General features: G+C 34.9%; 1 protein-coding gene across 1 annotated transcript in view; it reads right to left on the bottom strand.

Moving 5' to 3' along the window:
• LOC107036225 overlaps positions 1 to 16190 on the bottom strand; it is a 97638-nt gene that overhangs the window by 4253 nt on the left and 77195 nt on the right. Inside the window, exons 4-7 of the mRNA XM_029125962.1 lie at positions 6218 to 6409; positions 3864 to 4008; positions 1850 to 2391; positions 374 to 638 (exon numbers count right to left, since the gene is read on the bottom strand). Coding sequence (XP_028981795.1) covers positions 374 to 638; positions 1850 to 2391; positions 3864 to 4008; positions 6218 to 6409 — 1144 coding nt within the window. The remainder of the gene's footprint in view (positions 1 to 373; positions 639 to 1849; positions 2392 to 3863; positions 4009 to 6217; positions 6410 to 16190) is intronic.

Below are 16190 nucleotides of genomic sequence, written 5' to 3'. Positions count from 1 at the left end.
AAAAATCACATTACTCATTATTTTTATTTGAATTTCTAGATTTTTCTTCATTTCGTATTCTCTTATTGTCTTAAGGATATTCAACTACGACTTGTAAACTATTTGGAAATATCTAATATCTCCAAAAGGAAGAGACATTTTTCTGCGAAATCTCTTCTTATCGAAATATTTTGATTTTCAACTTTACGATTAGTTTTTTTTATACAAAAGTCCAATATTCATTCTTACTGCATTACTCTTATTCATTTTTACTAGTGTATTATTGCTAAAAATTTTCCTATTTTTGAACGGAAGAATAAATTTTGAATTGCAGTTGGGCTTAAAAATTATCGAGAATAATTGGAAAAATAATTGAATAGCTAGTAAAATTTACCTTGACAATCTGAGCAAGATTTGTGTTGAGATACTGCAGCAATCGATCCTGCGTAAATTTTTCAGGAGACGCCAGGGGATGATTCAGATAAGCATTGTGAAGCTTATCAATTCTGACCATCATGAGAGCAGCTGAGATATAGAGTGCTGCCAGTAGTGCAATCAAAATCGCTATCATCGTGCTGGGTCTCAGTTGATACCTCAGCATAGATCTCAATATTCCTACTTTAACTGGTGATACTGTTGCTTGAGTTATCAGATCCAATCTGAAAATGAAAAACGAATTGACTGAATTGTACATTTACATGAATAGTTCAATTCTTTATATAAAAAAACAAAATTAGCTGTGTAGGATTCGAATTTCAAAAAACTAACTCATAATTGTTATTATACATATTTTCTCAAAAAAGTTCTCAAAAAACCTCGGTAGCTCAAAAATTGAAGGCCCTGGACTTTTTTAAACATTTTACGGGTCTATGGGTTAAACGAACAATAAACAATTATTTTTTTGCACTAATTATTCGTTTTTAGACACATAATCGATCTTCAATGTATGAAAAATCTCCACTCCAATAGCCCGCGACTTTTAAAACCCATATTAGTTTCCCCTAATGGCTAATGGTCATCATTATCAACTCGCTCCACTCACCAATCCCAATATGACCCTCATATGTTCTCCATAATCCTTATTCTGACCCTTATGACCTTTATTCTGACCCTGATTTTGACCTTAATAATCCTTATTTGTACCCTTAGTGGGACCCTTGTGACCCTTAATATGATCCTTGTCACCCTTATTTAAACCCTTAATCTGACCCTTGTTAACCTTATTTGAACCTTTTTTTAAAATTACCTTTAATTTGACCCACATGATCCTCAATCTGACTTCTGTGACCCTTATTTGGTCCATTATTCTGACCCTCATGACCCTTGACCCTCATGATCTTACCCATGTGACCTTTAATCTAACCCTCGTGACTCTTAATCTGACCTTCATGCCCCTTATTCTGAGCCTCATAAACCTTATTTTGACCCTTGTGATCCTTATTTACGCCCTCATGACTCTTATTTTAACCCTTGTGACCGTTAATCTAACCGTCGTGATCCTTATTCCGATCCTCATGACCCTTATTCTGATCCTCATGGCCCTTTTCTGACCCTTACGCTCTTTATTTTCACCCTTGTGACCTTTAACTTTGGATTCTAAATTTTGAGTACCAAATTTACATTATCAGAAGTCGATTAGGATTTCTATAATATAGAAAGAAGCAAGACAATAAACTGAAACAACACATTTTTTACAGAGCATTGACAGAATTCGATTTGGCAACAATTTGCTTGCAAGTTATTTGTGATCATCATTTGTAGTTAGAAAATTTGTGCGTCACATAATCGTAATTTTTTAGTCATATGATGCCATCTCGACATTTCCCTCCAACACGCCCACTCCCAGCATCAAAATCCCCAGGCAACTTACTTTGGTGGTGACGAAATTGGCCTAGGAATGGCCGTGGGTGTAATTCCATCAGTATCATCAGTGCAAACAGTTGTTGGCCTGGAGTTGAGATCAGTCCCACTCTCCGACATGCTGGAGTCGTCCTCCTCAGGGTTGACCTCGGAATCATCGACCAGCAATGTGTCCGGTGTCAGTAATTTCGCCTCGACTGGTAATGGCTCGTCAGGTGGCTGATTCCCCTCGACAGCAGCGTCCCACACCTGCTTCATCAGCTTGAATGTGGAATCCCTCGACAACAAGGAACAGAACACGTGTCTCTCCTCATCAGTTGCTATTGCTATTGCATTGGGGATGATTCTCGCTGTTTTCTCTTTACTTATCTTACGTACTGATACTGTTGGAATTAATAACTTTGTGACGTAACCGAAGACGTTACTGTAGAAGGCGAAGTAGTTCGGTGTTATGTACAGGTGTCCCTGGAGAAGGATGTCGCCTACTAGGGCGCAGCTGTAGTAGTTCAGGACTCGCTCATCCGGGGCTACCTGGTCATGAAATTTCGAGGACTATCCATTAGGTTGATACTGATCTTTTGGATTCGGTTGGCTGGGGGACATGGATTTTTACATTTGTCCTTCCAAAGTCATGTTTTTGAGAATTTTAGGTCCTGGATTTTGTAATCGTGAAGCTGAGAGATCTTAGCAGCCATTACGCTCAAAGAAAATAAAATTATATTCTACTCTGGGAACATAGAAATTCTGAAGGGGAGGTTGGTTCACCTCAGGAAAAAAACTTTTGTTTTTCGAGAAAAAAAACGTCAAAAACATTATTTTCTGCGTGATTTTTGTTCAGAAATCCTACTTTGTAAGTCAAAGTCGGCTCCGACAGCTAAAAATTAGAGATTCTAATTTTTTCTATCATTTCGAAAAAAAATATGTCGCATTTTTCATAATCAAGGAGCGAAACTTTCAGATCATATTCAAAAAACTTTTTTTATTTTAGGATTTTTGTTAGGTTGAGTTTTTAAAACATGAATTTCATTAGTAGTTCAGGACTAGCTCATTCGGGGCTACTCATGAAATTTCGAGGACTATCCATTAGGTTTATAATGATCTTTTGAATTCGTTTGGCTGAGGGACATGGATTTTTACATTTTTTTTCCCAAAGTCACGCTTTTTAGAATTTTAGGTCCTGGATTTTGTAGTTGTGAAGCTGAGAAATCTTAGCACCCATTACGCGGAAAGAAAATAAAATAATTTTTTACTGTGAGAGCATAGTAATTTTCAAATTTGTCTTCGACAGCTGAAAATTAGTAATTTTAATTTTTTCTAATCGAAAAATCAAACTTTTGAAAATGTTTTTTTCATCCACGCATTTTATACTGCTTTGCCCGTTAAAAATTACTATGTTAAATCATAGTAATAAATCAATCATCAAAGTTTAAAGTGATATGATACTTAATATTGCTCTTTACGTTGACAAAATTATCGGTTTGTTTGCTGCAGTTAATGCTGCGATTTAATTTGCTATATTGCTCAAATTATCGCACATAATGTCGCTAAAATCATAGGATCAGATGTTGTCATTATTGTTATGACATTGCAAGTTTCAATAACTACTATGATGTTATTGGCTAAATAATTGAAAAATTCTAACGCTCATTATTCAAAAGTTTACTATCATAATTTCATATTTCTTGTGCTATCGAATTTCTGATTTTTCATTCTATATCTTTTAACGATTAATAAACAAGTTGCTAACGTGACCCTACATTTTTCTGCGTTTCAAATAAACACTTTCTGTAGGAAATTTAATTAGCTACAAAGGTTTAGTGACATTTTCTCTTAGAGTCACTCATTATCGAGATAAACGCATAATTACAAAAATGTTTTCTCATTCGATTATTAACTTAATCTTCCACTTGTTTATTTTTCGTTAGGATAAATGATCAGATCTTAAAACCAATGACGAGCCAATTCCTCAGACTTTTGGAAGCACAGTATGAAGTAGACAACTGCAAAAAAAAATATTTTATTACCTGTGTGAAATGGCGGTGAAACTTTTTCTGTCTTGCACTGCTGGTGGATGTGGGTGATCTCGTGGATGATTTGGCGGTTACAGCTGGGGCTTGCGAGCCTCCAGTCATCGACGGAGTGCTCCTGCTCAGGGGTTTGCATAATTGGCTGTGAACAAACACCAGAAGCTCCACTTACTAAATGAAAATTCAAGAAGTATGTTATTCTGACACTTCTGTAAACTCAACAACTCAAATTCCACGTCTTCAGAATTGTAGATTATCGCGGATACGAGTGTCAAAATGTCAAAAAACCTTTTTTGTAGCCCTTGAAATTCTCTACAAAAAAGATTTACTGAAATTTTCTCTTAAAATCACCCGCTCTCAAGATAATTTGACTTTTAACTCGAGATGTGAAGAATGGGAACAAAAATAATTACAACATTTTCGTTTTCCGCATTGTTTGAACTAAACTCCCACCATAAATCATCAACTTCATCTCTTATTTCACTCGGAGATAATCAAGAAGTTTGAGGTATTTAATTGGGAATTCTTTTTTAAATTCTTTGAGATTTACCAAGTATTCGATCGATGATTGAGTCGTACACTCCACAACTCATTGCTCCACACATCGACATTGATCTTGGGAGGAATTACTCTCTCGTGGTGTATCATGTCGGACACCTGAAGGGATCAACTGATGAATAAAACGCGGTCGCCATTGATAAACAGACATTATCACGGACAGAGGTGGTTGGGACGATCGGATACTATCAGGTCTATCAGACAGCTCAGATAAATTTATTTGATAATCTAATAATGGAATGATAAAAACCAGGGAGAGTCATCGGTTATGGAGTGTGGAATTTGGCGTTATTGGAGTTCGGAATATCCCGAGTGAGTCAGCGCTGATGTCATCAATTTTTGTTATCAAATTTCATTGAAAAAGCGTGATTACTAACGAGCACTGATTAACAATTGAAATTCAATGATAAATGTTTTTGGCTAAAATTTCCGGGTAATTTCCGGAATTCGTTTAAATTTTGAACAAGTGACAGTTCCACCGAAATTTTTTGAAATTGCGTCAATGAAAATTCACAAGTTGACGAAAAATTCGATGAAAACTGTAAATTTTTGGTTCATTATTCCAAGAAAATCGATATAAATCAGGAAAATTGTGATTAAAAATTCAAGTATATTAGGAAATTCTCGCCTTCCTGCTGCCTGCTGCTCATCAATTCGGAATTTCATTGATTTTTCAGTAATGCGCGTGAAGTTTGAGTAACCGCGGTGAAATTTTTATTTGTTAGATTAATTTATACTATGTTGTTTTATTTTATTTTATTTCCATTTCCGTCCTCACAATTAGATTAATTTAATTTTAGTCATTCATAGTGTTATCATATATATTTTTGTTCCTTAATTCACAAGTTACAACATTGAATGAAGAGGAATTCCCCATAAAGCACGTGAAAATATAGACTGACAAACAATTTTCGATAATCATACCTAAAATATTTCATTTCGTTCTTTTTCTTTAAATTAATCAGTACCAATGATCTGAAAATGTGAACGAATATGAACATTTTACATCCTTTTGATCTCATTTCAATGGAAGTGAAGAGGGGAATTGCAAAGAGAGATCGATCATCATCAATCAGTATCAATAAAATGAAAAAATCTATTTTTCTATGTCTCTTCGAAATTTTTCAAATTGTTTTTTTCTTCTTAAAAAATGAAGGGAGATTAACATTTTTTATTTTTGTGATCGTATTCCGTTCACAGAAACAGGAAATACGGAAAATGTAGGGAAGGAAAATCAGAAATAAATTTTAAAAAGAGATTTTTCAATCTTAAAATTTCAAAATGTTTTTTTTTTAATAATGAAGAAAAACCAATGTATTTTCTTTCTATTATCCAATTCTGATGGAAGAAAGTGAAGAGGAAGAGAAACGAGATCAACATGAAAACAGAATTTTTTATTTTTCAATGTCTGCGAAAGATTTTAAAAATGATATATTTTTTCGAATAATGAACCATAAATTCACTTCCTATCCTCACATTTTCATAGAATACATTAAAAAATGGCAAAGAATTCGAATCGGCGATGAAAATTTGTGACACTCTAAATCTCACGGTTTCATTGTCGAGCGGGAGTTTCGCAAGAGACGACTGTACCTGGGCAGGTTTTTCCCTCAAATGAGGTTTTCCCTTGTCCTTCGGCGAATGCGGTACAGGGGGTTGGGGGTGGGAAGGGAACAAATCGTAAAGACCCGAAAGGGTATATGAGAAGAAAAAAAAAATATGGAGGTTGTTGAGTAATGTTTGTGGGATTATTTCAGTTCACTTTCGTGAATGATTAGAGACTTTTTAATTACCTGTCGTTGCATTTCGGTAATGCTGTGTGGCTGGGACTTCGCGGAGGCGCTGTGTGACTCGTTGCAACTGTCAGCTGGGAACCACTTGGAGATGACTGCTGAAAATGTTTGTCTTGAGCTGAATGCTGGGTGCTTCCTACAGCCTGGAGGGGGGTACTGGGTGCAGAACGAGCTCCTATAGATCCAGTAGACCTACGACAAAAATAAAACACCACCGTTTAATTTATAATTACATTGTAAAGGTACGTTAAATGAAAGTATGCAGGATGTCTCGCGTAATAACGGAGAGAAGAAAATTTTCTATTTTCTAGTAAAAATCTCTGACTTGGATAATTATAAAATGGATGATTTCCAGTAATGTTTAGTTGAATCTAGTATAATTGTACTTATGTTGAAGCTTATTATCTCTTTTTTAGGGAATTCGTTACATCTAAAACTTGACGTTTGTATTGGGATTAGCGATAAGCGATTCAGTTTTATCTAACAATCGTCTAAGTAAAGCGGAAATCGTTTCACATAGTCGAAAAATGATTGTTAAATAAAATCAAATTTCGAGTGTTTATTTAGTGCATCATAAACGTTAGAATCTTGTTTTTTTCGGGTTGAGTAGATAACGAGACTATTCACTTTGTCTCTTTCAACAAAATTGCGTTTCTAGATAAATAATCCACGTGTAGATTAATCGCAGGTATTTAATTATCAACACTTCAGCGAGTATTTTTTTCCATGAGATTATTCGTTCTACAGCATGAACGAAAAAATAAATAAATAATTGGATAATTTTTCAATATCAATCGTTTAAAAAAAAGAATGTTCAAATCTGGAAAAACTACTGCATAATCCGTAAAAAATTCCGCATAAAGAAAATTCCAATGAAGTTATAATTTTAAAAAACAGAAGCAAAAAAAATTAAATCAGGTGAAATTAATTTTGAAAAAATTAATAAAATGATTTCAAAAGTATAATCGCGTAATAAAATTTCAAAATTCTAAATTCTTACGGGAATATCGTAAAAAATTGTCCGATCCAGAGACAAATATCACACGGAAACAAATAGAACACTTTTGTCGGAAAATTTTCTCCTCTCCAACAATTGCAAATTTTCGTCCGAATTTTCCGTGCCAAATTCCGAAAATTTTTATCTTGTTCAAGTTCCACTGAAATTTCAGGAAATCTTGTCATTACAAAATCAAATATTCCATCGATTTTTAATTCAAATGATCCGGAAATCAATAAAATAATCGATGTTTCAGTTCAATTATTTGGTGAAAATGCAGAAAAATTAGGAAAATTCCGGGGAAAATTGAAAATTTATGTCATTTTGTTTTCAGATATACATGTTCCACTGAAAATTCAGTGAAGTTGTAAAATTTCCATCTTACTCCCACTAAAAACTCATGAATTTCCGTGAATTCTGCTTAAAACCTGAAATTTCATAACCATTTTTTCCCTAAATTCGATTCAATGTCACTTTCATGAGATTTACCATAAAATCTTCCATGAAATTCCAAAAAAAATCTGACAGTAAAATACACGGAAGGAAATGATTTAGAAAAATTCTAGTGCTGTTAAGGTGAAATTTCTAGGGATTTCTGATGCAATTTCTAGTGATTTCTGTAATTATTTTTCCCAATCCCCAATGGTTATTTTTGGAGATACGTCATTTTATTCCTGGAAATGACCGTTTTTGGTAGTTACGTGACTCTCTTACTAAGCTGTCGATATAATAAATTATCAAAGATGAATTTTTTTTTATTTGGGCATTTTAAATTTATTTATCCTTGTCACACTCAACGACTCACGTGAAGTTTAGATATACTACTTCAAAACTCTCCAGATTAGAAAATTCAAAAATCTTAAGTAAGTTTCCATAGTTTATGAAAGTCCATACAAAACAAACTCTGACCGTTCTCTCTATACCCTAATTACCGCCGAAAACAATTCCCTAATGGCAGACTGCGTGTCTGACCCAACGGGCTTTTACCACTTCTCCGGAAAATTAATCAATTTCTTAATGACCGTTGATAATAAAATGATGGATCTACCTAGTTCGAGTGATAGGTCCAGTGGAAAAACACAATTGAATCAGCGCTCTCGTCTCAAAATCCATTGATAAATAAAACAACTGCCTTCAACTCATAACTATTTTAAAATCCGCCAGTTAATTTTTTTCATCAACGAGGCTTTTTGAATAGTTTATCTGGCTGTCTTTTTATGTGAAAAATTTTGAATTCAATAGAAGCCACGCTGGTATCTGTGCTTCTTGAACATCACCCGCTTCGAGTGCCTCCACTTGGAGCCGACGCTCTTGAGGGCGAGTCTTGCCAGGAAGAGGATGCTCATCTTCTTTTATTCAAATTGACTTTTCCGATTTTTTATTCAGCGGTTCAAGGCAGTGACCTTGAACTATTCCCACCTCGGGTGAGCGAAATCACTGTTACATATTATTCACTGATAATTAACAGGAAAAAAAATCACGAAAAATTATTCTCCAATGAAACAATAAATTATTTAATAAATTAGATGAATTAATTATCGATTATGTAAAATAATTTTAATCAATTTACATGTGGAATATTCATAAAATATTTCACTGAAATTAATGCATTGGATAAATTTTTGGAAACAGTTATCGAAATAATGAAGATATTTGAAGAAAATTATTGATTTCAAGTTCAGTTTAGAAGAAATTCATTAATTACGGAATTTTTATATTTTGATCTAATTAAAAAATTAATTGATTAATTAATTAGTGGTGAAAGTTGTGGGTGCTAGACGATTTCCACGGGCCAGCCGGGATAGAACTGAGTGGCTAGTTGGTAGCCACGGAGCGTTGGTCATGTAACTTCTCGGCAACCCCCACGTGAACGCCTACCACTGGGTAACACCCACGACCTTCATTTCTGACTCCTAAATCCTTAATAAATTCTATGACCACCGACTAACACTCTCGTGAGAAGGTGCACGTATCAGGAACTCAGTGGTTAGCATCGATCGACCTATTTCTAACGATCAGAAAAGCTTGGTAATTAATTTATCAATGATTAATTTCCATTAGGGACTTGGGTAGTGCGAGTTGTGGCTCAATGGTCTACCGGAGGCCTGGCCAGACGGCTAACGCGATGGGGTCGGGTGGATGAAAGGGCTGATTATGTCGTGGGTCGCAGTTCAATTCGGGGGCTAATTAATTAATATCAATAATATAAATATTATTATAATATTATATAATATTATATAATATTAATATTAATATTGATATCAATATTAATATCAAGATTATTATTGGTCAATTCAATTATTTAGTCTTTCAACAAAAATTTTCTGGTTATTCACATTGAAAAAAAACAGGCCCGGTCGCGCGCTTCGCGCGCTCCCTCTTTAGGGTATGACCGGTAGGGGTTGGTGGAATTGGATGTGACCCATTACGGGTCGCACCAATAACTTCCCGACCATTTGTTTTTTCTTTCATTAATTTTTTTATTTATGTATTTATTCAATCTTTTTCTCACATTTCTCCGAGGAAATACCCATAGAAGACAAGAAAATCCGTGCGCGTGCTCGCACTCACACACACTCCCATGCACACACATCGCCGTATTCCGCATCGAGAAAAGATGTAATTTATCAGAAAAGTAAAATTGTTTCTTGAATGTATATCGATTTCGAAAAAAGCTAGTGAACTGCTGATTAAATGTCTTCCAGTATTCCATGATTTGTGCGTTATATCAAGATTCATCGTTTCTAACAAAAAAAACTTGAAATCGCATCGTTATGCACGGAGAAATGGTCTCGTTTACAAAAAAACGCTAATTTTCGACTTTTTTCCAAATGTTTTTTGGAAAAAACTGGAGAAACGCTGAGACGATCGTCTCCATAATCTAATCAGGTTCAAGTCACATGAAAATACAGCGATTAAAAAAAAAAAAGTCAAATCGCATCGTTTGTTCAGGAGGAATCGTGGCACAAAATTTTTGTCACAGACGTACGCACACACATACACACATCCACACATACAGACAGGTACCTGAAAAGGGTCAGAAGTGGTTCCAAAGGTCATAAAACGTGGAGAAATGCTTAAATTTCCACATTCGATTTTCGGGGTCATTACAATAACTTCCTCCCTTCGAGTCGGGAAGTTAATAATTCCGGCTCCCCTCCTACCTCATCAAATCCCATCCAATCATTTCCTATGACGTCACAAAGATGTGGAATGCTATATAAATTCCCTTCTTTAATGTAAAAACATTATATATATAATCAATTAATTATTGGTCAATGCACCCCGGGGAAGGGCGAGTAAAAGGGTAAAGGGTAATTGGAGGATCGCGGTTTAATTCGCAGGTCAATTAATTAATTCGGAGTTTTCTTGATTAAAACGAACTCTATCATCGGCTAACCCATTTGCTAGGGCGATTGAAAACTTTCCAAGCACGATTTAGAGATCTAGAAATCATCGGGGGCATCATCAATTTGAAAAATCCTGATTTGGGGAAATTTTTAGATGGTACACGCAAAATACTCTGCGTACGATTGAAGAATGCATTGAGACAACAGAGAAGTTTAAAAGTGAATGTCGTGTTATCGTGTGAATATGAAATACAGAAGCATCATCGCCCGAGTGGAAATTGCTTCAGGCCCACCTGAAGCTCGATCAGAACTTGATCAGGTTTTTGTAAGGTTCGGCCGATCCGGTGATTCCTGATGAGAATCTGACCAAGTTCTGATCCAGCAGATCGGATTCGAAAAACTACAGGCGGGTTCAGATCAAGTCCTGATCAGGTAGACAGAATCAGATGATGCTTGATGAGAACCTGACCAAATTTTGATCCAGTAGATCGGATCCGAAAAACTGCAAGATGATTCAGATCAAGTTCTGATCAGGTAGGCACGATGTCACCCGGAGGTCGGCTACCTGACCCCAATTTAATCAAATTCGGATTTGATGTCTTTGATCGGCATTTGAACGGGGTCAATTGAAGAGAAAATGATCAGATTCAGATCCGGTCCACCTGTCATCAATTTTAATAAGTTTTTCGGATACTTTAATTAACTAGTATTTTACTATTCAAATCAAGTTTTATCAACCATTATCAATAATTATTTTCAATCTTTAAAAAGGATCATTATACTATAATTAAAATAAATTAAATTAAATTAATTTAATTTAATGAATTTCATTTAATTAATCAATTTAATTAACAGCCAGCCCTTCTCAAATGTACAGAAGGAAGGGATGATAATGTCATAAATATGTATTAGAGGAGTATCAAACTTACACGCAAATGATCTTGAGAAAAAAAATCACCAAATGTGTATTTATTTATTAGTGTTATTGTTATTATCATTATTATTATTCCTTAATGAAATAAATAAAAATTTAATTGAACATATTTTATCTCTGAGCATACACACGCACATCCGCGAGATCAGGAATAATCGTAAATTCAACGAATACCCCGATACAAATCATATAGACAATGTACAGTTTACTCAATAGTAATAGCGCAATAGCGTAGTGGTTAGGGCATAAGATTAGCAATCATAGGGTCCCCGGTTCGATCCCCAGCATCGGTAAAAAAATAATAAGCTTTTTCAGAGCTAATAACAGTAGAGATTCATTAAGAGAGGCAGCCTACGGTGAAAGAGTGGAATTATCTTTTGTTTTGGATTAATTATCATTGATAATTGTTATTGATACTGACAGACAGGTCATCCGGTTTTCATACAGTTGACTTGATCAAGTTCGGATCCATTCGTCCTGATCAAATCCGGATTGGTCAGAGGCGTAACATGTCTGATCAAGACCGGATCCGTCAACTTGATCAATACCTGATCAGTGGTCAGGTCTAACCTGATCCGAACTTGATCAAGACCTGACCGTAATTTCCACTCGGGCGACTCATCGAAGAAGACAAACTATTCAATACGAAAAATCGAATAATTTTATATTCAACGGATATCAAACAGTGGTTTGAAGAACATATTAAAGAAAAACTTTTAAAAAAAGCAGAGGAAGTCCAAGAGAAGGAGTTTGGATGGAGGTTGAGTATTAATCAATATAATCCACTACCAGGTGGGTCTAGTTTCGTTGAAGTACCCGAATGGATTCAGAAAAAACGTAGTGGTCAATGCGCAGAATAAAGAGGATTCCTACTGCTTCCTGCGGTCCATTATCGCAGCTCGATGCAAGCATATAATTAAATACTAAAGGTCAGACGACCTTCAGGGCTCAATGAATGATCTTTAGGGTTAAATAATCTCAAGTGTCAAACAAACTGAAGCATCTGATTCTCTTCAGACTCAAATTATCTTCATTGTCAAATGATCTTGAGGATCAAATCAGCGGAACGTTCGAATCATCCTAAAGATCAACGGGAAAGACGAGCGCAGTGCGTTCACATGAAATTGAAAATAGTGAAAACGCCACTATGAAAAGTTAATCTGAGAAACTCTGTCTCTTGTTTCATAACTTCTGGAAATTAACAAAAATTCATTTTATCTAATCCCACTGGTGAGTTCCCTGTTGGGTATCACTTCACCAGTTTTTTTGGCGTGGATTAATTAATTTTCGGGCTAAATAATTTGTTCATCCGCCTCCGGAGATGTATCATTCGATTTAATTGAGATCTATTTTCTGATCCCCCTGGAAATTTTCGATTATTTGACTTGGCTCCGCTGCCCAAGGTCATCATCCGCACTATCACAATTCAAACACTATCCTAAGGTCATCCACGTGCCACCAAACTCACGACCTTCGTGCTCCATCTGCCACTTATTCTCTGCTTTTGTTTTTTAGTATGATCGATTACACGCAGAGAAAAGAGTGTACCCCCGATAGTCAGCCATTATTGATGCACCCGCAGGTGGCAACGGTCACGGCTCTTTCGAAGGGCATAAAAAAATAGTGAAAAGTTGCGATCTTCTGACGTCCATTACCAAGTTTTTTCCAATTTTCTAAATTTATAATAAACAAGGAAAGTGTGTCACGCAAAAAAGTGAGAAAGTTTTGGAGCTTTGTTGTTTTTTATGAAGCGTAATGTCGCAACCCTGATCGATATCCAATTTAATTCTCATGAATGCATTTGAATTTTACGTTTTTTGTGGCAACAAATTTGTTTTGTCTATGAATTCATGAATTTCCTCGGGGGTTTAAACCCGACAGGATTGAATTTTAAATGGGAATTCAAATGCAGACGAATTTCAAAGTCCTCGGGGTATGTTTTCTCGTCGATCGTATGATGAATATGTAAAGTGTATCAAGAATCACTCTCTGTATTCTCAAAACAGTTTTTCATGAATTTTTCTCCCAAAAATAATTAAATTATCAGGTAAATACAAATTGATGAATCATCGAATCGAGCGATGGGGCTCGAGGTAAACAAGCAAGAGTGCTTAGCTTCTTTCTTCCGGTGGCCGCCGAAAAGATGAGCACACAGAGATAGTTGTTATTTCTGGTACCCTTTTTGATGATTACGACGTCTCAAAGATTTGTTCAAAGAGATTAGCCATTTGTGCGGTCACGGTGTTCACACAGAAAAATCTAAACGTAAATTGCAGTTAAGAAGTCGTCTTTTACGCTTTCTGAAGCATATTTTACGCTTGAAGTTGAAACTTAAATTACACTCAAAGTAGCCATAAATTATGATTACATAAACGTACTCGTAAAGCCTAAATTCCGATTTTCATGACGGAAAAAAGCCACCAGACGTCATATTGGCGTTAAGCGTAAATTACGTTTAGCAAAATGTAAATTACGTTGCTTATGTTTAGCAAAACGTAATTTACATTTCGATTTTCCTGTGTGTTGCCTCAAAGTAATCACTCTTCTTTGAGACATTAAATTTTGAATTTTTTTAATAGGTCAGTTATTTATTTCTTGTCATCAATTTTATTACTTTGTGAAAATTTTGTTGAATGTGGTTCCTGATTTTTTTAATCTATACATGATTAACGACTCCGTAGTGTCAAAGATGAATGGGATTCATTCAATGTTATATTTTTTTTGAAGTTGCGGATGTGAATGCTTTGTGAAATTTAATAATTTATTTGATATCATTTTTTGGTAATAAGAACTTGAGCATGAAATATTTTTCATCAATTGTTTGGGACAAATGTGATCGAGATTATTAAAATATTTGTGATAAGCATATACTTGAATGTTACGTATCTCATTGAAAATTTCTTTAAAGACCAATCTAGTTATTTCGAACAGGGAAAGCCATATCCATAAATAATGATTACTATTAAATTATAAAGTAGTCAATTAGTTAATATTACTCTTAAATTTGAATTATTGGAGTAATCATCAATTTAAATAGTCAAATTTGGAATTGTTCATTAATCAATAATAGAGTTAGGAAAATTGACGATAATGTGGACAATGGAAAATCCCTTATAAGAAATTGAGTATTATGTGCTTAATAGAAGATTTAGTTCCATATTTTGAAATATTTAATACATCATCAATTGGAAAATTTAGATTACCTATTATTTTACCATTTTTTAACTTAGATTAGCATATTTTAACCGGCCATTTGCGATTTGAAATTCATTTTTTACGATTTAAAATTCGTGTCTTTTTCATGTCAATTGAAAATTCAATTTTTATGATTATCATCACATTAAAAATAATTTTATATCCTTTCCATGTATTTCTGTTGAAAATTAATAAACTCGTAATAACAAAATCTCGTTTGAAAACACATGACGCCTCCTATCCGTTAATTAATCTCGGAAAAAATTTTCTAGATAAGAAATAGTAACGCTTCAAGCCGAACCATTGATTATTCAAAAATACTCGTTTATCTCCTTTAGTCATCATGAGAAAGGTTTTTGGGGCATGTCAGGGATGTTGCATAATGGAACGCGTCTCCGCGGGTTCATTTAGTACGACCCACGAGGCCATATTTACATAGGAAAATGTCGAGACAGCCCTTCAGCATTTCAATTCCCCTTTTTTTCTATTTTTATCATTCAGAGATCCCGTAATAATTCCAAATGCGTCCATAGCATGAAATATGTATTGATGGAACTATATTGGGATTATTCAATTTTCAATCAGCGAATTTATATTCACAAAAGACAACAATTTTAGGAGTTGTTTTCCGTCGACTTATTCAAGACACTCAACTTTGAATTCCACATTTATTTTTGTAACTCATGTTCATGTCACTGTAGCAAAGTTTTGAGGGAGAACTGATGAAAATAGAGCTGGAATTGTTACTTATCCAGAGTAAAATGTAAGTATTTAAATAATTTATTGCGCTCATGTGGATTTGAGTTGATGAATAAATCAAAGATGGAACTATTTCGGTTTTTGGCGTTTAGGGGAATGTCGAAGAGGAGAACTACTGAAAAGATAGTCATTTATTGATTTGATTCTGTCAAGTTGATTTGACTGTAATATTTATTTATGAATCCCGGTGGCCAGGCGTAGTGGTTAAGGCCGTTGCCTCACAACGGATAGGTTCCAGGTTCGATTCCTGGCCGGGGAGAATGGTGAGATCTAACCCTTTTTAAAGTCTCGATCAATCCCCATATAGTCTCATCAGACTCGAAGCGATATAAAATAAGCATAAAAAAAAAAAAAAAATTTATTTATGAAGTTATTTGATAATTTTCTTCCGCTTTCAATTTTTACCTAAAACCCAACGGCTATTTGCGACAAAATTACAGATATTCTGAGTCATAGAAACTTGATATAGTATATTTCAGCACGTGTGGGGCAATTTCGTCTTTAACGTGTGTGGGGTTTACAGCATGAGCTGAAGGCGAGTGATGTAACCACACACATTAAGGACGAAATTTCCCAACAAGTACTGAACAAAATTTTATGTCACGAAGCCTGAAACCGGCTGAATTAGACACGAGACGCGAAGCGTCGAGTGTGTAATCCAGCCGGTTTCAGGCATGAGTGGCATAAAATATTTTTATATGATACGTGCGTGTAACCGCATGGGTTTCAGTTGACTAT

This window comes from Diachasma alloeum, unplaced genomic scaffold (genome assembly GCF_001412515.2).
Source record: "Diachasma alloeum isolate Michigan unplaced genomic scaffold, Dall2.0 Dall_scaffold_00207, whole genome shotgun sequence".
Classification (NCBI taxonomy): domain Eukaryota; kingdom Metazoa; phylum Arthropoda; class Insecta; order Hymenoptera; family Braconidae; genus Diachasma; species Diachasma alloeum.
Note: the sequence above shows the minus strand (reverse complement) of the source record. Positions and strands in the feature narration are given on the sequence as shown.